Here is a 23,408-nt window from a genome sequence, read left to right as displayed (position 1 = left end):
AAAATATAGACACTTTCAACCACTAATTACAAATTTCAACCAATAAGCCACTACTACCACTTTCAACCACTAATTACAGATTCCAACCATAAATTTCTCATTATACACAGTTTGCACATGTATTTCGACACTTCGGATCACTACATTGACACTTTCAACCACTAATTACATATTTCAACTACTAATTTATCACTATAAACCACTATTACACCTATTAAGACCACTATAGTAACTCTTAACCAATTACAAATAATAATTACAGAGTTCAACCACTAGTTTGACACTTTCAGCCACTAAATAGAAGATTTCAACCACTATTACACCTGGTTGTGAATTATCATCCATTATTTACACACTGTATAAACACTAAAAAAGACACTTTTAACAAGTAATTATAGATTTCGACCATATTTCAAACAATAATTACAGAGTTCAACTACTATTTGGACACTTTGAAGCACTAAAACAGATTTCAACCACCTTATTTCACATTTTAACCACTATTTACACACTATAGACAATTTGAATCACTAAAAAGACATTTTTCAACCACTAATTATAGAATTCAACTACATTCCAAACAATAATTACAGAGTTTATGAACTATTTGGACACTTTCAACCACTAAATACAGAGTTAAAACCACTAAATACAGAGTTTCAACCACTAAATAGACATTTTTAACTACTAACTTGTAACTGTTAACCACAATATTACACCTGCTTTCTCATTTTCAACCACTACTTGAATATTATAGATCTTTGAACCACTAATTACATATTGGTGGTTCAAACAGACACTTACAACCACTAATCACATTTTCAACCACTAAATAGACACGTTCAACCACTAATTACATATTTCAACCAGTTATTTGTCACTATTACACCTATTCCGACCACTATGGACACACACTTTGAACCAATTTCAACCAATAATTCAAGATTTCAACCACTAACTCCTCACTGGAAACTACTATTTCAAAACTATAAACTACTATTTTATAAATTGAACCACTATTTAAGAACTTTCAACCTCTATTTGAATACTCTTAACCACTAGGGTTCTCAATAGTAGTTCTCCACACAGAAAAACCTTAACAGAACACTAAATAGTGGTTCCAATTGGTTTTGCAAAATCCTAAATAGTGGTTCACATTTGCAAAACCGTAACAAAACCCCTACATAGTGGTTGAAATTGGTTTTGCAAAACTCAAAAAAAAAAAAAAAAAACCCTTTAATAGCGGTTGAAATTTGTCTTGCAAAAAGTAATAATAAAATAATAGATGTGATTAAAAAGGAAGAGAGAGGTAAGTCTCAAAAAGTAATAATAAAATAATAGATGTGATTGAAAAAAGGTGAAAGACATTTTCGTCCTCAAAATCCATGAACAGGAAAAAGCACTCTTCTTTGGTCATTTTCAAATCACTACTGCTTTCTTAATATTCGTGCAAAAGAGGGGGTTTTTTTTGTCATTTTTCCAAAAAGAAAAGAAAAATGTACTAACTGTAATTGTGCAAATCCTTGAAGATAAGTAAAGTCGATTAAATTATTAAAAAAATAAAGCAGATAGAAATCGTGGGCGGAAAGAAAAAATGCCCACATTGTCTCTGTAGTCGTTAGCATTTTGAAGGAATTTCAAATACCATTCCTTGTTTGGGTGCTAATATTACATGGAATTCCTAAGAGTAGACATGTTTCCTAGGTAATTATTACATGTCTGCCTATCATTCATGTCCCCTTTTACTCACTTCCAAATCAAATTCTAAAAAAAAAAGATAGAATTTTAGTTGAAAAATCTTAAGAATTGATCATTTTTTTCTGTCTTCTCTCTCTTCACTCTTTATATTGGTAATGACACCCCGACTTATTCCCCTAATTTCTGAGTCTATGTTGTGCAACCAAACGCTACTGTAATTCTATTCCACTATTTTCTAAGAGGTAATTCTAGATAAATCCAATGTATGTCCTCCTTTTTGACTAGAGGTGCAACTCGGGTTGATTTTTGGGAATTCGGGTTAAGCTTTTACCTTAAAATCAGGTGGGGTTCGAGTTGATTCCTATTCATTTTTTTAGCAAAAGCTCAACCAGACCCGACCCAAGTTGCACCCCTACTTTTGACTTCTTATTCTACTACTCTCCGAGCCTACAAAACCCTTTTGTAAATATCAATTATTTTTAGTTAAGTTACCTTGTAGATTAGTGATACTAGTCAATAGGGAGGAGATGAACATATTACCTACCCAGAATTTACCTCGTAGACAAGTAGTGTTTGGTTGCCCACCTCATCAGGTAGTGGGATGGGGTGTCATTACCAAAATAGAAAGAGAAAAGCATCATTCTCCGAGCTAAGTTCCACATTTTATGAGAAATTTGGCTTGAAAGGTATAAAGAACTTGTCTAAGTAGTCTCCAAAGATTTCAATGCTACATTCAATATCAAACAAGAGATTTTGCTGACATGTACCCAAACGCAAAGTGAAACCCCTAAACTTTCCTGCCTTTTGTGCAACCAAACACTCCAGAGTCGGTGGGACTGAACAGAAGGGTGGACGTATCAAAACGAGGGGCGTGGACTGAAACTGATGTAGCGTAGACCGCAAGAAGAAGCCATCATCTTTTTGTTCTTTCAACATACAAGACAAATGGAGGTCTTTGATTCATCCACTCGTCACTTTTTTCCCTTCTCATCCTTCAACCAATTCTCGCAGTCGCTGTTACTGTTTACACGTGTTCCAGTTTCGTTTCACATTGATGGATAGTCTTTGAGAAACAAATACAGCCTTCCTGCATATGTTTCAGCTAAAATCGAATTCTCCATGTAAGAGAAGCTGTTTTTCTTCGTTTGAACTCTGTTGTTTTGGGTTATTGGGGAAACTCTCTTGTTCTTTTGCTTCATGGGTGGTAAGAAAAATATGCATCTTGAAGTAATTAGTTGGGTGATGGGTTCCTTTTATTTTACCTTTTGATTTGTTAGAGAAGCTTTTGTCTCAATTGAATGGGTTCTACTTGTTTGTTCTTGGTATTCATTTTTCTTAAATGTTCTTAGCTTGCCATTTGATTCAAAGGGTCGATTATTTAGCTAGTTGAAATGGATATATCTGCTTGCAATCTGTTTCTGTGTTAATTGCTACTTTCTTATGATGTCTTCTTTTCTTTTCTTTTTTGAAAAAAAAATGCTCAGTCATTAGCATTCAATGGTTGACTCAGACCAACTAAGCTCTAACATTTAGGAATCAGCATAATGTTTTATGGGTGTGTTTATTTTTGAGAAGAAAGAAAGGAGTGATTGATTTAATTGTAGATTATTGAGGGAACTAAGTGAAGAAAGAAATCTTGAAAGGAGACCCACCACATTCTAGAGTCTAGACTTTGCTCTGTTCACCCAGAGAATACCTAAACGCCCACTAATAAGGTTTCATGAACAATTGATGCCAACACGGCTCAAAGATAGATATTATTGTCATATGTGCTCTGAAATTTGTATTTGGGTGAGACATTGCACGATGGAAACATTCATACTTTCCCCTAGACAGTTAAATAATAACCAATTAGGCAACTGGTTCTGGCAAAAGGGCATCAAGGAATAAACATAATAAAACCACCAGATTAAAAGAGAGTAAGCATTTAAAAATCTACTGTACTTTGATATAGCGCTTACTTACATCGAGGCATTTGCCTGCTTATTTAGTCTCCAAATATGGATTTTCATATTTTGGGGAACCCATAACTTACTCTGTCAATGTCATAGTCGAAGAGTGCATCCCTCATTGAAAATAATGGATATGTCCATAATTGTTGAAGCATTGGATTTATCATCAACCTAATGCTAGGGGACAGTATGGATGAATGAGCTCCTGTTAGAATTCAAGCTCAATGCACAAATATTACTTGACCTGGATATTTGAATCGATAAGAAACAATATACAAATCCACTACTAGTTGGCGATGTATGAAACAAAAAGGTTGCTGTATCACTTTCTATTAATTGACTTTAAGAGTGAAGAACTATGGACCTCCAAAGGTGTCTGGTACTGGCAAAAACTGTCTTGATCATTTTGTGAAGAATAAAAGTCCCGAACCACTATCAACTTGAAGCTGACAAAGCCAGATGATTGTGTTCCTCAGAATCCCATGTATCTGCAAGACATAAAACCTCAAACAGTCCATGTGGTGGAGTTTATTAATGAAACAAAATGCTCCATGAACTAATTAATCTAAGGCTTTGTATGGGAATTCCCTTTTTTCTGAAATGTCAAACAAGCTGAGACTGTTGAGTCCCAATTTGGCTGGCAACAGGATGGATGTAGCAGATTGTAACATTCACTAAAAAAGATAGGACAATCTTCACAAAAGATGGGCCAAATACAACCTAGTCTTGTTCTGGATGGATGTGAAATTGTAACAACACTGACCAAAAAGTTTGCTTGGTCTTCACAAATGAATGAGCCAAATAAAATCTACTTTTTTCCTAACTTTATGTTTAGGAAAGGACTGTTCCTGAGTCAAGGATGTAAGAAGAATGGATGAAATAAAAAGAGAGAAGAGAAGAGAAAAAAGAAGGAGAAGGGGGTTCGTTAGGGTTTGGAGTGCTCACCCTACAACTCATATAAAAAAAAGATTTATATTATATTTAAATTATGTGTGTGTGTGTGTGTGTGTGTGTGTGTGTGTGTGTGTGTGTGTGTGAGACGCCACATACATGTAATGTAAGATGGATCCCATCTTAAATACGAACCAAGAAATATAAACTAACCATTCAAAAAAATGAAAAATAAATATAAACTATTATATATCTTAATACCCACGCCAAGCTGGTGAATAGGTGTTGAGCATTCCCATCTTGGAAGGGGGCAATTGATGGTGGTTTCTTCTAAGGGCCTTAGTAAAGACATCTGCCAATTGAAGCCCAAGTTACAAAATAACCTTTTAAGTATGTGAATAGATGCTTGATTGCTAGAGAACATGGGCATAGGCCATTTTACATTGAAGCCCATGTCACCAAGTAACCTTTTAACCCAATTCAATTCACAAATGCTCAAAGCCGTTGCCCTATACTCCTCTGCACTGGAGCGAGCCATAACACTTTGTTTCTTACTTTTATAGCTTACTAGATTTCCACCCATCAATGTACAATATCCTGAAGCAGATCTCCTATCATTATGTGCACTTTCCCAATCTACACCAATATATGTTGTGATGCCTAGATGTCCATTGATTTTTTTTTACAAAATTCTATGACCTGATGATTACTTGAGGTATCTTAGAATACAATGACCAATCTCCATATGAAATGTTTTTTAAGTGTCCATAAACCAACTAATGGAACTAACCACTATGTAACATCAGGATGAGTTATGGTCAGATATATCAGCGTGTCTACACCCTTCTGATACCTACTCAGATTATCTTGTGGTTGGCTAATATCTCTAAATAACCTGTGGCTGTGATTAAGTTTCATGGGAGCGTCAATAGGTTTAACACATAATATTGCCAGTCTCTAACAGTTCTTATGTATATTTTCCCTATGACAATAATATTCCACAAGAGAATTTGCTCACCTATAAAGTATCTCAAACGACCAATGTATATTAATCCCTCTTACACAACCTTTGCCGCTTCCTTCTGATCCCTTGGAATCATAGATCAGAGGAGATCTATTACTCATAGAAGAGGAGATATTCATTTCAATCTTTCCGCCCTTCTCTCTGAAGAATTTCTTCCACATTGTTTAGAGAAGGCCGGGTCTGATTTCCATGTATATGGGTTTGAATGGGTTCAAACTCCACATTCAAGCTTTGTAAGTAATTCAACTATCCTCTTATTCTTTACTAATTTTAAGTCGTTCCGCATCGTGCGTACAATGAAATCTTACATCTTCAAAAAGAGGTTTGTTTCTTCCCACAACCCACAAAGATCTGCATACTATTCATAAAGCGATTTGTTTCCCTGGCGTAACTGTGAAATCTCATAGTACAAGAAAAATGAAGTATTTTGGTAAGTAAATGAAAAAAACATAGTAATGTTAGATGTAGTTGCCATGATCACCAAGTACCAGACCAGGAACTGAGGTTGGTGGAATCTTGGAACCTGTTGCACAACTCCAAATTGGTCAGATGTGATGTCAGGCCACACCATTCTCATTTATCTTACATAAATTTGTTCCATCATTATGTCTCAAGCACATTTGAGGCCAATGGCTGAAATATGCTTGATGAGAGCAGAAATTGTAATTTGTTGGTATACCATCTAAACTAAAGAATACGTCAATATCTAAATTGGAGGGAACTCTCTAAAAGTTGCTTTCATGTCACATCAAACTTGGGCATACGTAATGTTCTTTTAGAAAATAAACTTGAGGACTTGATCTTTAGCAACCTTAACTTGTCAGATTACATTTTTATCTTGCACTTTATTGATCTTGCATCACTGTGAATAATTTCTTCTATGAATAGGCCACATAGATACCGAGTTTTTATCCAACAGATCTCTTAAAGGAAGGCAGGCTTTCAGTTCTTGATCCTTGTACACCGGTTTTGATTCCATGGACATTCAGATTAACTTTTCGTCTTTTTAACAGGTACACTGCATTTATGAATACCAAAGGCAATTCCTTATCTTTACGACTGTTCAATCCAACCTAACGGTTCTGCCTCTTCACCAATGAGTGGATTAAATGAATTATGCACTCAGGAAGCCTAAGTGTACCTACAAGTCATTTTCATATTTTTCTTAACTAGAATACTGTTTCTCTGAGTTAGTTATGTCCACTTCAGTCATTCACACTGATGCAATCATTCCTCGAGAAGATCCGAACGACACCCAAGAATTTATTATTGAGGTGAGTTCTGAAGATTTGTCTCTTGCTTGCAGGTTGCAACTTGTGAAAAGTAATTCTACTTTGACTTTTTGAGGAGCCTTAAGGTTTTTTAACTGATCTTGAGAATTTGTTTTGTTCATTGGTATGGTGTTTCAGGCTGTTAATGCAGAAATACAGTTGTGGACATTGATCCACTCCAACGGCCCATTGGATCCCGGTGTTCAGGAGTTGTACCGCAAAGCCCGATCTAGCTATGAGAGTGCTATATTAAATGACCATGACTTTGCAAAACTTCATGATATTGAACACGCTATGTGGAGGCTTCACTACAAGCATATTGATGAATTTCGTAGTAGGATGCCGGCAGATTCTGCTGATACAGAATTTACAGTGGACTTTGCAATACCCCCAGAGGCCGCTGATAATTTTCTGGAAGGATTTAGAACTTTCCTGTCAGGAGCAACTCAATTTTACCACGAATTGATCACAAAAATCAGAGAATGCTATGGGGTTCCAATGGAAGTTTTGACTGTTAAGAAGGTCAGCTTCTCGAATTGCATGGAATCGACAAAAATGCAAAAAATTCAATTTTTATGCCACCGCTGTTTAGTTTGTCTTGGTGATCTTGCTCGATACGATGTAATGTATGGAAATCATGACAGTAAGAACTGTAACTGGTCAGCTGCAGCCACCCATTATTTAAATGCATCAATCCTTTGGCCAGATAGTGGAAACCCTCAAAATCAGGTAGAATATATAACTTATGGTCTTTCCTTTTATTATATTCCTTTTTTTCCTTGTTATGTTCTTCTCTGTACATTGTTGGTGCATTTACTGAATGAAAAATGTGTATTTTGACCGTGGCCTGGAGGTTTTATTTATCTAACCCAGTAATCCACAGTTGGCTGTATTGGCAACATATAGAGGCGATGAGGTATTGGCTATGTATCACTGTGTAAGAAGTTTGGCTATTAAAGAGCCTTTCCTCAATGCTTGGGACAATCTTATTTTACTGTTTGAGGAGGTAAAATTTTTGTATTATTGCGTTCTTTTGGTTAAAGCTTCAATTCTCTGTTCTTTTCAACTTAATTTACTCCATCCCCACCTACAAGCTATTTAGAGGATATACTTAGTTATGATTCACCCCAAAAATGAGAAAATTAAATGGTATTTTATGCATTTTTCTAGTGCCTTTCATTAGTCAAATGAGCTTGTTAATTGATTGGCACTTTTAGTTTTTAAGAAAACAAATCAGTAATTAAATCCATGAAGTTAATAACTAAAACTATTAAGTTTCTCATGGAAATTCTTCCCCTGCATAAATAGATATAATACTAGTACTGACACACCAATTTCAACATTTCGGGCTACATGATTCCTTCAGTTCACAAGCCTAGTGTAGTTGAGACTCCACCTTAGATGGCTATCTATACACTCATTGTATCTATCAAATTGCTTGCTTAATGAGCCTCGTTCCTAGTGTCATTGTTGTGGCATTTCCCATGCCTGATATTGTTAAAAGTGATAACTTGAGCCAAGTTTCTTGAAGAAGATGGGATACAAGGAAAGGAAGAGCTCAAGGGCTTACAGACATAAATGGGAGACATAGAAAGCCAATTCAAGACCCACAACTTCTCTCTCCTTTATTATCATAATATGTTGAACCAATTACAAGAATAACCCTTTTGTATAGTACATTAAGTATAGGGCATGAAAAGTAAAATCCTATCTAATTATCTATGCTTAAGTTGGTGTATCTATGCGGTTTTTACAGAGGCATTTTCATTTGACTCATATAAACTCCACAATGATGCATATAGGTAATCTATACGTTTTTTAGTGTATATTCGTGCTTATTCTAACACTTCCTAAAGTTTTATCTTAAATGTTTCTTTAATATTACAAGATTTTCTCCAAAAAATTTATCTTAAAACTGACACTTTTTCTTTTTCCATCATGACCAAAGCACATACCGAAATCGAAGCTGGAAACCTTGCATGAAACCAAGTCCATTGTGTCACTTTGACAGATGTCATGAAACTCCTCATCCATAGCCATTTTACAATAGTCTTGCTTTGATGCTTGTATATTAGGTAGAAAGGACAAAGTGTTGGCTAAGTTCAGCAAAAAAAAATTTTAATGGAAAAGCACGATGATCAGGTGGATGAGTTCGACATTTAGAACGATGCAACAATCATCCAACGGGATAGTTTATAGGCGTAATACGTAGCACATGATCTTGGTGAGGCTATGTGTCTTTCTTCACTTTTCATCAATAAGTGATTAGAAATATTGGAGGTGGAGAGAGAAGCATTAAAAGTAGAATAAGTTCTTTCTCGGGAAAAGAAGTTAGATTTGAGATAGTGGGCCGAGATGGCTCTCTTTTGAGAGGGAATAAAAGTAAACATTTTTAATGAAAATAACATGCCGTGACACATACATACAGTGTTGACTAGGGTCATAATAATGGTATTCTTTCTAACCATCTCCATAATCAACAAACATATATTTGGCAACACTAGGGGAAAGTTTGTCCCGGTCATGTGGAGGAAGATGAACAAAACAGACACATCCAAAGACATGTAGTAAAGAATAGTACGGGGTTTCCCAAAAAGACAATAATAAGGCGATTTGTTATTTATATTGTATTTATAGATGTCTTTTCCTTATTTATATTGTATTTATAGATGTCTATTCCTTATTTCTTGCTAATCAGAATTATTAAGCTTGCACATAGGAATGATAGTACTTTACATGGTATCAGTCATGATTGTTATGGCTTTTTGCTGCTAGACTTGATTGAAGCTGGAGGTTCTCCCAATTGCCTCGAACAACGAAACTATTCCTTGGATTTGTGCATTCTTCAGTTTGCTTCTATTAATCTTGCATTGTTTTCCACACATTGGAAGCTTCTACTGGCACGGATTGCTCAAATCATATATTTTGTGATCTTACAGAATAGGTCATCTCATTTGCCCTCCCTGTACAGTGAGGCCACTCTCAATTTCTTTAAACCATCTGAAAGAACTGTGGTAAAGAAAAAAGCAAAACCAGGTGATTGTTACTCAAATTGCAATATGCTGGAAGCCATTGAAGGTGTTGTTTCGTCCGAGGAAACATGTTTATGGCACCTCATTGTTCAGATGATAAGCATCTTTTACATAAAATCAAGGTAAGCCATTTCATTGTTCGGATGATAAGCATCTTTTACATAAAATCAAGGTAAGCCATTTCATTGTTCGGATGATAAGCATCTTTTACATAAAATCAAGGTAAGCCATTTTATGGCACCTCATTGATTTTTCTGAGATTGAGAGTGTTAGATCTGATCAATTATATTTTCAATCTACATCTCTCTTAACTTGCCAGCATCTGCCCAATGTTTACTTGTCATAGGAATTCTCATATAAGTACATCACATACAATCATTCTCCCATAAATATGAAGTAGTAATACACTACGTTGCTGTACCATTCCTAACATTGTACTTCTGAATCTAATTGGATTAAATTTCGGCCGAAACATCTTCAGCTGAAATGAAATTTACATGAAATCATCTTTTTACAAGATTTTGGCGCAATTTCAGTAAATTTCTTTTTTACCCTTTTTTACAAAATTAAATTTCCACGGAAATTTTAAGAATGTCCTCCAAAATTATAAAAATTTCCACCGAAATATTAAATTTTAGACATTTCGGTGGAAATAAAAAAAAAAAAAAAACAAAATTATTACAATATTTTTTTCATGATTTCAGCCTAAATTTCCATCGAAACCGAAATTTAAAACTTTGATTGTTCATCTGGAGTCATTGCATATATGGGTCATGAATTCAGAAGGATCTTTTGATATATTGCAGTTCGGAGGACTTCACTTTCACTTTTGCCTCTACTATAAGTGAACTAGACACACTGCTTTCACATGATGATTCAAAACTAAAGGCAGTTTTGGAGTCTTATCAGCATATGAGATCTAATGCAGTTAGAGCTAGTGATTTTCGAGTGCTACAGTTTGTCTGTGCACTTATTTTTACTCTTCATACCTTAGGAAAGAGCCAGAAAATAGAGAGGCCAAAAAGCATGGAAAATATGGAACAACCAGCCTTGATAGAGTTGGCATTGACAGCAACGTTCATATGTATGGGCCGCCTTGTCCACAGATGTGGGATAACCCATCCAGTATATCATAGTCCTCTTCTACCAGCTATACTGGTATTTGTGGAGTGGCTAGCATGCTGGCCAGATATATTGGCTATAGACAAGGTTCATGAAAAATCTACAAGTGCACTCAATTACTTTTTCGGTGTTTTTGTAGAATTTCTCAACAAATTTGGTGATAATGAGGAGAATAGTAATAAATCTGTGGGTGCAACTGAGTTACCAGATTATACTGCCCTGTGGGAGGATCGACAATTACGAGGTTTTACACCTCTTTCTCCAGTTCATGAGTCATTATGTTTCATGTATGATAATGGCAACAAAAAGGAGTTTGAAAAGAAACATGAAAATCGTGTCCGCATTCATCGTATCTTGCTTGCAGCAATGAGGATGGTAAACTGGTCAAGTAGACCTCATAAATGGATTCTCTATGAAAAATCGAAAAACAAGTTCCATACCATAGAATTAATGAAATCAAACAATAGAGAATCGGAAACAATGGAGACAACTGTTGATCTGGAAACAAGTGAGTTGCATCGTCCTCCTTTGTGTAACACAGTTGTACCAGTATGCGGATCTGCAGAAGAAATCGGGCTGCAGGTTGATGAGAATGCTTATATGTTAGTAAAGCTTGATGTACATCGCAACTCTATTGATGTAGAAGAGGATGAAATAATTGTTTTCAAGCCTATCATAAGAAATAATTCTGTACCATTTCATGTGAGTAGCAACACAACTCCACAAGTGTTAATTGAAGGCATGCGTGACCAGTTGGCAGCTGCCGGTGAATGCGTGCCTCGTGCGTCCTCATTACCAATTGGGAGAACCCAGGTATCCAACGATTCATTGAGTTTCCATTCAACCGCCACAGATTTCAATCGCAATACTATTCCATGTTCTGATTCAAGCACTCAATTCTGCATGAACGGACTGGCAACAGACCAGTCTAGGCTTGGGATAGGGGAATATGGAACAGATAGTTTACTATCTGCACCCTCTCTCAGCACATGGGCCCTTAAACAAGAGAATTTGGGCATTGCAAAACAATGCATGACTGACTTTGGCGGACATGGCTGGGGTGGCATTGAGGACATCTCTTGTGGATATTTGGGCAACCTCTCAATCAACAGAACCTCAGAGAAACAGTCAGATAGGAATGTATTGCCTTCCACGGCTTATTGCAATTATGATCCTCTGTGTAACTCTCCTGCTACCCCTTACTATTCACCACCTTACGTGGCCCCACTGCCATCTGCGCCATTGTTACCTATAGATGAGATCTCATGTAGTGGCGATTCATCATCAGGGTATGCTAGATACAAGGACGACCCGGATCATTTGAGACAAGATACTGCAATTTTGACACAGCAGGATTCAAATAACACTAAAGGAAGGTCGAACTTTATCGGTGCATCCTTACCCGTAAATGACTACTTCAGAACTCCGGGTCCATCTGGATGTGATCCTAGCCATCAAGAGTACAACAAATCTGCAGCATTATTGCCTTCAGCAAGAGCAGAGGGTGCACCATGGCCTCATCGATATTGGGATAATCCGTATCAGGATCAACTCAATAACCGTATCTGGTTAGACAAGTTTTATTCACCAACCCATCTCGGAAGGTTCCAAGATTTCGATTTCTCTAGGTTATCAGCATACGATAGATGGCAAATGAACTACTCAGTTGGGCTGCCACCTCCTATGCATTTTCCATATGGTGTTGATGTAGAGAGGGAGAGAAGAGAGAGATTTGTTTATGGTGATTACCAGAGAATAAGTCCTTATGGGTATAGTGGTGTGATTGAACAAACGTATCATCAGCAGCAGCAGCAGCAGCTTCTGCTTCTTCAATATCTCAAAGAACAAGAGCTGTGTATGCAGCATCAACAGTCGCAGAGGAGCTCCAACTGAAGTGAAGTGAGATGTCTCACTTAAGAAAAAAAATGGGAATTTGACCTCTTGACAGATGTGGACGCAATTTATGGCCACTGTAGCCAGCATTCTCACGAGGGCGAGGTAGCATGCTCAAATTCTCATTGATACTACACGGTTTTCATATGTATACATATCTGATAACTGTTTATTGTAATATAAAGAATGAAGTTGGGTTGGGTCTGTTAGTTAAGCCCTATTTCCTCTGACAAACTCTGAGTTAGTCATGTTTGGTAGTTCAAATGATTCAAATACTTATGCTTGATACCTCGAATGAAAAATGACTTGCAACATGTCACCATCTCTCAAGTATAGCAGGAAGATCATATCTGAAATCACTTGTTTTGATAATGACACTCCTCTCTTAACTTTATCCTTGTATAATTGGCTGTTAGAGTCTTACAATTCCCAAAATGTTGTGGACGGGCCGATGAGAAGTGTAAAATAGAGAGGAGCGTCATTATTAAAAAAGGGGAGTGCGGATATCACTTCTCATAAGGCTCATGAGAAGGGTTGTAGATGCATAGAGGGCTGATGTTGTTAACCAAAAACTTGTGCCATATTTTCTTGTTTGATATAGTATTGCCTTTCTAAATATATTAGACAGGCTGATATGTGTGGAAGTTCCTAATTTAAGGGTGGGAATACAAGCCCCCCTCTTGCATACTGATCTTGGTAAAGTATAGCTTCACTGCCTGTTTACCCCATCAAACTTTTATATCATTCTTCCATTGATGATTTTGAACTGCTTTATATGGTCTCAAGCCTTCTGAACATTCAGCCACAATCACAATTCCACATGAAAGATAAAGTAACTGTCAATTTGCAAGCCATTTGATCGAACGGTTAGGATCACTTGTGGTGTGGGCCCAACAATGACCATTTCATATAGGTACATTTGATGGTACCATTCCCCTTTCTCTATTACTGTAATTACATCTCTAGAGATGAATTGACTTACAGGGAATTACCAGCCTCCATCAAATTGTTATTCAGTGTTTTAACATTTGCAACTCATCGTCAGGTGGCAACAAACTTGAGTAGTATTTTTTCCAGTTTCTACAAAGAGAACAACTAGGCAGAAAGTACTGTCAGGGATCAATGGTGAGGATCACTTCTAGGGTCCTACATGGGGACATGCATCTACAATCGAGACCGTTGATAATGTAGAACATTATGAGGCTATTCACATGGTCTTGATCCTTAAAAACCATTAATTACGATTTAAAAAGTTGGTTTCCAAAACATCTTAAAACAAGTTCCAGTGGCATTTGTTTCCTTTTTCTTTTTCTTTTTTCTGAAGTATAATCTTAGTTGATGATCTGGAGCTAACGATCAGCTTGGCATGGAATTGAGATGGGCGGTGGTAATCAAATGTATTGTCATTGTGCAGTGATATATTCACCCTGTTTTCTACGATGGGCGACCCCATTTAGTGTATTTATGAGTAGTGAGTAGTGACTACTTTTTTGCACTTGAAATGGCGTGGTCCAGGGATGAAAAGGGGGCAACTAGATGATTTCCCTTGTTATTTACAGTCTGCATTGTTTCTTGTCAGGTGTTCTTATTCAATTGCTGCTGTCTTCTTTTTGCCTTTTTATTTTCTCTCTTTGATTTGGTGGAATGGAGTTGGTGAAGAAGATGCATCCTTTTCACTTTCTTCCCAACTCTTATAATCAGATGATTTTTGTGGGGCGGCACAATTGGTTGTCATAATCTTAAACGAAGAGGACCTCCGTTTTGGCTTTTGAGTCCAAAACTGATTATGGGACTCAAAAACCAAAACGAACAGGGCCCTAGTGAAGTTTTGCCCCAGCATTGTGGAACTTTGGCATACAATAACACTGCCAGTAGATGATTCAAGGAAAAATATGTCCAATTTAACACAAGTAGAGCATGTTAGAGCATATCACTGACAGAAGTTTCTGAATGTAGCTTAACAGATTATCTACCTCACATAAACTTGTGCCACGCTATTCAGAGGAATCTCGGAATTTAATGCAGAATGGTTGAAATTGCAAGCACATAGCTCTATTTGGTAGCTTTAGCAGTAGCAAAGCCATGGTCAGCAGAAAAAAAGCAAGCTATTCTCATTTCCAAAAATGCCATTTGTGGAAAGGAACCACTCTTTACCCTGTTATTAAAAGAAAAAAATATATATATCCAAACATACTCATATAATACAAATTGAATAATCGACGGTCACGACTGGTTATGCAGATTGACAGTTTTCAGTTAGAATTTCTGCCTGAACAGGTAAAAAAACTAAAAACTAAAAAGACAACTAGCTGGTGTCGTAAATGCTTGTTTTGAATTTACTTGGGTGCACCTGAAACCAAAAAGGTCACACTATAAGTTCTTGGAGATTGAAAAATTCTGGGTCTTCTAAATAGTTAAAATTCGAAATTACAGAGAAAGGAGTTCTGTGATTCCACCATTACCGCAGCCTTACGAGTTGAATACATGTGAAGCAATGTCTTTTCAATTGTAAATAATATACAGGGTATGCTCTCCATCTCCTAGGCCGGAGGGAGGGGACGGCGACAAGTTGGGCATTCCATCTTTATATCCATCCATCTTTGTAAGCAACCAGAATGGAAGAAATGGTCACAAGGAGTTACCTGCAGGAGGATTGCTTATCTGAGTTCTGATCTGCGGAGAAAAATCAACCAAAAGAAGGGACATAAAAATAGAAAAAAAAATCATGAGATGGATAGTAGTACCATGCAGTCATTGGATTGCTGTGTCAGATCGATGGAAGTCATACAAATGACACAGTCAGTAGCATGAGTTGTATCATGATCTAACCTTCGATAGTAGCTATATTTCTCAGGTAGGATCTGCCAATAATTGCATAAAAGTGAGTTTCTTAAGCAATGGTAACATGGGCTAACTATAGCATTTCATGTGCGGTCCAACACCTATAAACCAGTTAGTTGATAGCAAAGACTTTGAGGTGCTACCATTAAAAAAAAAGGTGCTATAATTTACAAGGGAAAGAGAAAGTCGTGCAACTGTAAGTAGCTAAGCCAATGTTTTGAAAATCGCAATCGAATCCCAAAACATAAAAGGGTCAAATCGTAAATCGTAAATCACACACACACACACACACATAATTTATGGATTTGTTAGGCAATTTCGCGGAAAGCCATTTCGCGGTTCACTTTTGCAAGAGAGAACAGCCACACAAGCTCACTTTTAGCAGATTTTTTCTTACTCATTTAGTTCATCTGAAGTGGCTGTTCTCTCCTGCAAATGTGCGCCACGAAATTGCCTGGCAAATCCCACATGTAGATTATTAAAAATTATAAATAAATTGGAGGATAGCCAATTATTCTTTTTTTCATCCAAATCCATTAATTTACATAGAAAATACCATGGTTAGTTATTCAACGTCACAATACGAATTATTTGCTAACAAACTTGTCACATATTAATCATCAATTTCTAATCTAAACCTATGCATCTTGGATCATAATCTTAAAAATAATACAACAAGATCATATCAATTCTCAAAGTATAAAAAACAAATGACAAGTATCAGTTATAAAAAAAATAATTAAAAAAAAATGGTAAGTCATCGATGTTGACTTCAATATAGTTGTCTCCCTCCTTTATGTAAATAATGCCCTGAAGCACATGCATTGTGCTTGACCGGTTCAAAATGTTTGGTTCGTTCGAACACCGCTTCCTTTGTCTCATTCCTTATCAAAAGAGTAGAAGGGAAACGGGTCTTCCAAAAGAAAGTCTTATTTATGGCTCAAGACCCGAGATGAAGAGAAATCCTGGGGAAATCACAAGGATGTTGCCCTTGATACGAAAGGTCAAGAGAGGGGACAACAGGGTCAGCTGGCCAAAAAGTTCCAAAATTCAAACTTGAAAGGAAAACAAATGGTAAGGAACCTTCTGATCAACTTTTTGGGTCAGAAGCTTAGCACTCAGCTCTCTTTTCCAAAATTTGGCCTGCATAGGTTGTGTCAGACGCTTCAACAACTGATGGGACGCCAAAACTGGAGAAGAGTTTGTAATTCCCTTCTCTAGTTTTAGCTTTTTGGACAAGAAGACACAATCCTAGGAAGAAATGGGTTCTATTATGAATATCAAAAGATTATGTCAGATATGATTTCTAGGGGAAAAGTGCATGAGGAAAGGAATAATTACTCCCTCGGTTTTTGGTACAGGTGGCTTTTCCACTGCCTCTTTTATTGTAGGGTGGTGACGGCTCCTTTTTGTCGATTTTATGATTAGCCTTCTTAGGGAAGTAATCTAGTCTCGTAATAATTGCTTTTTTCGAGAATTGGTCGTGGGCCCAAGGATACGAAGTTATGGGCGGTTTATTTTATTATATTATATAATGGTAATGAATACTAATTTAACTGGCCTGTTGGTTTTCCTCATAAAAGGTAAGTACAATCTTTATCTAGTTTCAGAAAAATGGTTGCTTCTTCTTCTTCTTCGGATTCTCGAACTTACAAGAGATTACGGAGAGAGTTTCTGGATTGTTCCGAGTGGTTTCAACATCACCGGTGGGCTCGTAGCTTGAAATACAATAGGGCAAAAGCCTCGGTGGAAGCTCCCACCGTCCCTGAACAAGTTAAAGGAATTATTAAACGGCAATGGAAGCAATTTCAAGAGGATTATAGGATGATTGCCGAGGATTTTTTCCCTTTAACAGGTACTTACAATGTAAAGAATATATGTATACCGGTTTACAAACTTCCTTTTTTCCGAGGCTGTTTGGAGCACGCGAACAACTTGAGAAGGTTAGAATGGGAGGAGAAGCAAACCCTTTGCATTCGAAAGATATCCGAACTGATAGCAATCCGGATGGATCCGATGGAAGAGGTCCCCTACTTGCAGTTCGCCTCAGATTTTTTCTCCGAAGATACGGAATTGGATTTAGACTTTGGGATTCTATTGGTGGAGTTGAGCGACTGTGCGTGATAGTTTTGTGCCAGAGTAGTTTGGATGTTTTGTTTAAAAGGGTCTTGATAGACGGTTTTTTGGGAGCTGGAAATTAGTTTATGACTGGATGGATAAAATGTAAAGATGGCAAGGAAGTAGAATGAGATTTTTTGGGATAATAGTTTATAAGGATGGGACTTCTTGGGGAATTTTAGTTTTCGTTTTTTTGGTAAAAGAAGTTAATGTTGGGAAGACCTGAATGGTGGTTGAATACTGTATAGAATCTGAGTGCTGCTTTGTATATCTCTTTTGGACTGGTGCCGGCATGTCGGTCCAGTCTACCTTAATATTTTGTAATGCAGGATGGGACTACTGGTGCCGATTGCTATCTTAATATTAATGAAATATGTCAATTTTCAAAAAGAAAGAAAGAAAGAAAGTCTTATTTTCTTTTCTTGTTTTTTTTTAATGGCGGCAAAATTTTATTTTTTTCGAAAAGCAAAGACCGAGATGGTCAGTACAAAGGTTTTATTTTCTTTTATACAAAGCTTATTTGGATAAATCATACACACATTGATACCAAGGTGGACTCTATGAACGACGACATCCATCAGCTTAGTCGGGGCAATGAAGATGGGCTAATAAGCTTGAAGATGAAGAAGACAAGGTAAGAACGACAACCATGTAGCTTGCTAATAATGCCATGCTTCGGCAGAAATGGTGTAATGATGATGTAGTGAAGAGCCTTTGCGCCATCAAAACATGGGAACATCGCAAGTAGTTGAGGATTCAATTCCTTCTGAAGAATGTAGAGTATTTGGCTCGAAAGAAAATGGTGTGCCTCAAGCACACACTAGATTGATTCATGAGTGAAGTAGTTCACAACACTCATGCTCTTGGTTATCGATTCCATTTCATTCGTCGTTTCGTTTTTGGTCAGTGGAATGGAACGTTTCGGCGTTCGTTTCGGAAAAGAAGCAATATGGATTTCAAGGATTGGACGTTTGAAGTGTCCAAGTCAATTGGAATCTCAATGGGAGGATCGAGCACCATATCAAAAGAATCAACGAAGGAGTCGTTGAAGGCGGCGATACACGTGACGAGGACGTAGGCGAAATCAGGAGGATTGTCATGGGATAAGAATCAGTCTCCATTGATACAATTTTATAGGCTCAAGGAGGTTCAACAAAAGCTTAGAGGAGTAAAGAACATTCAATAAGTTTAGAGTTGTTTAGAAGACGCCTTGAAGAACTAGAAGTGTGCAGACACTTGTACACATTTGTGGGAGTTCTATAGTATTCTTGAGGATTTTTTGTAGACATGTACGGTGAATTCTAGTAAATCTATAAGGTTCAATGATGGTCATGGGCAATTGGATGATTACCAAGTGGCACAATCTGGACAATTGGTATGAGAGGAGAGATCATATAAATAGAGGTGAGTATTTGGGGGAAACTGAAGCTTGGTTTCAGTTGGAAGGTGCAGCGTGGGGTAGCAATAGAAGTTTTTTAGGGGTTCTCTGTTGATGTTCTTTTTCTTTGTTTGTTTAGGGCCTTTGGAGGGGACTCTACTGGCTGTCATGTTGTATGTAATGGGGTGGGATCACTTGTCCCCAATCTTTGTACATCTTGATATTATGAATACATATGTCATTTTTTCAAAAAAAAGAAGAGAAGTGAGCTCCTCATTTGCAAATCACATTGGAACCATCTGGACTTTAGAACATGAAAGCGGTCTTTCTTGAGACAATACAAGGCATATTTCCATTCACTTATGTGCTTCCTTGTGTGTGTCTAAGTCTCGTACAGCTAGGCAGACTCTGGCTAGTGTTGGGGCGCTGCACGAATGGTTTCACAAATCCTACTGAAGCAGATGTGTATGCTCTCTTTACGGGCATCATATGATGCGGCTAAGAATTAGTAGACCAAAGTGGATTCTCTCGTGAGGCTAAGAATTAGTAGACCTGTAACATTATGGAGGAAAACCAAAGTGGATTCTCTCGTGACCACTTACCATGGAATAGGCACTGTTTAGAGTAGGTGAAATTATTAAAGCTTTCTTGAGTCCTATTGGTTTCACAAATCCTACTGAAGCAGATGTGCATGCTCTCTTTACGGGCATCATATGATGGCTTTGTTGTAACCCTAGGCCTTGGAGGCTAACTCATTTTGTGGATAAAATTCTAGACTAACGCAGGAGTACGGAATTTCGTTTCTAAGTTATTAAAAGGCCAAAAATGTTGCCGATCGTTGGCGAAAGAGGGTGTACAGAAGATTGCCCTCACCTAGGGGCAATGTCTGCCACTTTTGTAATCCTGCTCCTTTTCTAATATATTTCCCTTATTTTACGAAAAAAAGAGAAAAAGAAGACAAATTTATCTAGCATATGGGGTGTGAAAGAATATATCAATCTATCTATCTATCTATAGGCCAGAATATCATATTGAAAAGATTTAAGAGTTGATTGAATATATAGAATATACGAAGATAGTGCGCTTAGCTTCAATAGAATAATATGTTTTTGATATCTAAAATAACAAACCCTTATGCACAATAGGGATGTCCATCAAAGACACATTTTATGTACCTTCAAAAGTAAACTATATTTCTGAAAAGAAGTACAATAAAAAATAATAAGAGAACATTCAAACCTGGCGAGGAATGAACCATCGAGATCCAAGATAATGTTGAAGGAGAAGAATTGATGCTTGGAGTCCCATGAAAACCCCCAAGCATACACACCAATTCTTATCTTGCTCAATGCGCATAAAATTACCGGGGCAACCAAAAACATATAATGGAATTGCAAGTCGCGTGACTGTCATGCCTAATATGTAATGGGGATGTAATGGTTTTCTGGTGTCACGGATGACATTAGTGATTATTTGAGGTATCCAAAAGGAATACACAATGAGAAGAATAGGCCGTAGAAAATTGTGCAACTCATACATGACTAGAATGCCTCCCAAAAGAATGCCATCTGCAAATAATATAGCAGTGTTAGAAATGATGATTAATCAAGCAAATTATATTTCAGCGTCTTAAACTTCATTAACTTGAAGAAAAAATGACAACAAAAAGATCATCATAACTGATAAGGGGAGGAACCATAGAGAAAATAACTAAGATGGCATTTAGATAGAAGCATTATGGAAAGAAAACTATTTACTTCAAAATTTTCTGGAAGGATCCTGGAATTATTTAATTATTGGCCAGATATCTTTCCCCGGAAAAATTGGCCATTCGACTGAGAACAAGCACAAGGTGAAACTTTTTGCTTAGTAGCTAATACAATTGCAGATATTTATTTTGTCCTGAATTAATGACTCATCAGGAGCATATGCTATCTATGAAACCAGGATCCTTCAAATTGGGTGGAGTACCTGACTCAACAGGAAGAGCTAAGAGTGTGGGATACATGTCAGTTATGGCTGAGCCGTATCCTCATTTTTGGCTCTTTTTATGTTCCTATTGGTTAGGTGTCTGGTCTTTCATATATAAATAAAAGAAGTATGACCTCTTGAGCATAAATCTTTCTGTTCTTTTTATATTCCTCATCATAAATATCTAGATTTGAAAATTCCAAGAATGGTTTGTTAAAGCAAGCACCAGTACATTAAAGAAGGTATATAATAAAGAAAAATATTGTATGCGGAAGACTTTAAGTAGAGAGCAAGTAATTGAGTACCTATAAGAACTTGATAGACGGTGTTGCATCAATGTTGACGGTCATTACTAGTCTTCAAATATCGTATTCTGCAGTTTTGGTAACCGTACTCCAAAGACACAACTAGTACCAACACGAAAATGAAAAGAGCAAGCTGTAGGAGAGATTGTGACAGATTCTTTTTTATATTGTTCTGTAGTTATTGGAGTTGAAGCCAGGGTTTTAAATTTTGGTTTCAGTCATCAGCGAAACAGAAATTTTTTGGTTTCAGTATGAAATTTGGGCCCAAATCTTGTAAAATCATGGAACATTTTGGCAAGAAATCATGACCGAAATCCAGAAAAGATTCTTCACCAAAGTTTTTCTTTTTAATTTTTGTCCCTTTTTAAAAATATCTTAGATGAATCTCATTGTTCTTCTCTTATCTGTGAGTGGAGTTGCTTTTTGTCAGGGTTTATGTCTAAATGTCGACATTTCAACAGAAACTTTACTTTTATTAATCTGAAAAGTGGCATGTTTCGCATACTTCGACCCAACATAACGAAAGCCTGAAATTTGGACGGAATCCCAAAATTTCGGGCCAAATCTGGTATTTTTCCGAATTCAAATGAATTTTGTTTCAGTAACAGCTAAAATCGAAATATTTTGGGCAAATGGAAATGTTTCGGCTGAAATTAAAACCATGGTTGGGGCCTCTTTTGAAATAACCTGCACTTTGGAGATAAGAAAATGTACAAGGCTAACGGGTACAAAAGCAAAGTTAAAAAGGCCGACGCAGAAATTTTCAGGGAAACTTTGGCATATGGCAAGGAAGTTAAACATGATGACCATGAATTTGATAACACCGAGAATGTGATGGGTGATTGTGACAGAATTGGACACGAGAAATGTTTCTAACAACTTAGAGTTTCAATGTTTCATATTATATTTGGTGATATTATTTGCAAAGCTCTCCTAAATTCCTAATCTGTAACTTACTAGATTGAGTCAAATAGTGATTTTATGTACTATGCAACTTGTTACAGTCTGCTTATTCGTGAGTATATGTACTCTACTCACAATTAAAGTAGAAATTATTCTTCATAAGATCATAGTTGGCAATTTAAAATGGAATTATTAAAGCGAGTGAACACTTGAAAAATTAATATCAAGAAGTTGAACATAAATTAATGCAAGATTGGGGATGAGATTTCCTTAGAAATAGAAGATTAATCGTACTAACTGAGTGGAGAATGCAAAATATCTAGACACTGCGGCTGAATAAGGGTCATTGCAACTAAAAATTTTCCGCAGCAATATTCAAAGTCACACCAAGATTTAACACTGAAAACACTCATCTAACTCAATATTGGCGGCTTCAACACTCAATAAAGAGGCATAGAAAAAGAACTAACTGATAATATAGTAAGTCAGATTGGGTAATTTCTTGATGCATGTAACATATAGAACTGGTAAGGAGGTGCAGGGAGAAAATCTGATTGATTTAATCCCCTCCTCTCCTTCCCCGTTGGATGACAGACAGACCAATTGACCGTTTATTTTCAGGCAGTTTGTATACTATCTATTTTCAGTATATTAAAAATCAACACAATCTGGTTGCAATTTGTTGAAAAGGGTAATGAGGAATGATATTTTACAAATAGAATTTTAGGAGAATTTGGGTGTTGCAATGAAAGAGAACGGCTTGTTTCTGCGGTGTGATCTGAGGTATTGGATGTGGCTAAAATATAAGGAGATTCACGGATTGCGACAATTATTAAGGAAAAGAATAGGGTACAATCATTAAGCATAAGAAAACTTGAAGTTTGAAAGAAAAATGGTCAAGTTGGGTGTTAACATTCACCTAAATGTTAAGTTGCTAGCATGCTCCAAACTTAAATGTGGTGCAAGTTAGCAAAATCCAAGGAAGATATGAACATATGGAATGAGGAGC

The 23,408-nt window shown here is 36.8% G+C and overlaps 2 protein-coding genes across 6 annotated transcripts in view; one reads left to right on the top strand and one right to left on the bottom strand.

The window, feature by feature from the left end:
* The first annotated feature begins 2,611 nt into the window (after nt 1-2,611).
* LOC143884591 (Telomerase activating protein Est1) lies at nt 2,612-13,185 on the top strand. Of its 4 annotated transcripts, none has more exons than XM_077388240.1 (6): nt 2,613-2,819; nt 6,579-6,839; nt 6,975-7,565; nt 7,720-7,842; nt 9,776-9,990; nt 10,675-13,185. In XM_077388240.1, exons 2-6 carry the CDS (start codon nt 6,762-6,764, stop codon nt 12,881-12,883), a joined length of 3,216 nt encoding a protein of 1,071 aa, XP_077244355.1. In that variant the 5' UTR covers nt 2,613-2,819; nt 6,579-6,761; the 3' UTR covers nt 12,884-13,185. The 4 variants fall into 4 exon arrangements, with proteins under 4 accessions (XP_077244357.1, XP_077244355.1, XP_077244354.1 ...); XM_077388239.1 differs by having other exon boundaries at nt 2,613-2,902; XM_077388241.1 differs by having other exon boundaries at nt 2,613-2,932.
* A 1,786-nt stretch (nt 13,186-14,971) lies between these two features.
* LOC143884590 (transmembrane E3 ubiquitin-protein ligase FLY2-like) overlaps nt 14,972-23,408 on the bottom strand; it is a 29,841-nt gene continuing 21,404 nt past the window's right edge. The window contains exons 12-15 of one of the 2 annotated variants that reach the window (XM_077388237.1): nt 20,460-20,788; nt 15,628-15,744; nt 15,346-15,525; nt 14,972-15,233 (exon numbers count right to left, since the gene is read on the bottom strand). In XM_077388237.1, the coding sequence (XP_077244352.1) occupies nt 15,424-15,525; nt 15,628-15,744; nt 20,460-20,788 (548 nt within the window). In that variant the 3' untranslated portion in view covers nt 14,972-15,233; nt 15,346-15,423. The remainder of the gene's footprint in view (nt 15,234-15,345; nt 15,526-15,627; nt 15,745-20,459; nt 20,789-23,408) is intronic. The other variant, XM_077388238.1, reaches the window with a different exon arrangement.

The sequence above is a fragment of the Tasmannia lanceolata genome, unplaced genomic scaffold, assembly GCF_043159265.1.
Source record: "Tasmannia lanceolata isolate RefF3 unplaced genomic scaffold, GAP_Taslan_0.1 ptg000008l, whole genome shotgun sequence".
Lineage (NCBI taxonomy): Eukaryota > Viridiplantae > Streptophyta > Magnoliopsida > Canellales > Winteraceae > Tasmannia > Tasmannia lanceolata.
This window is presented reverse-complemented; position numbering and strand designations above follow the sequence as displayed.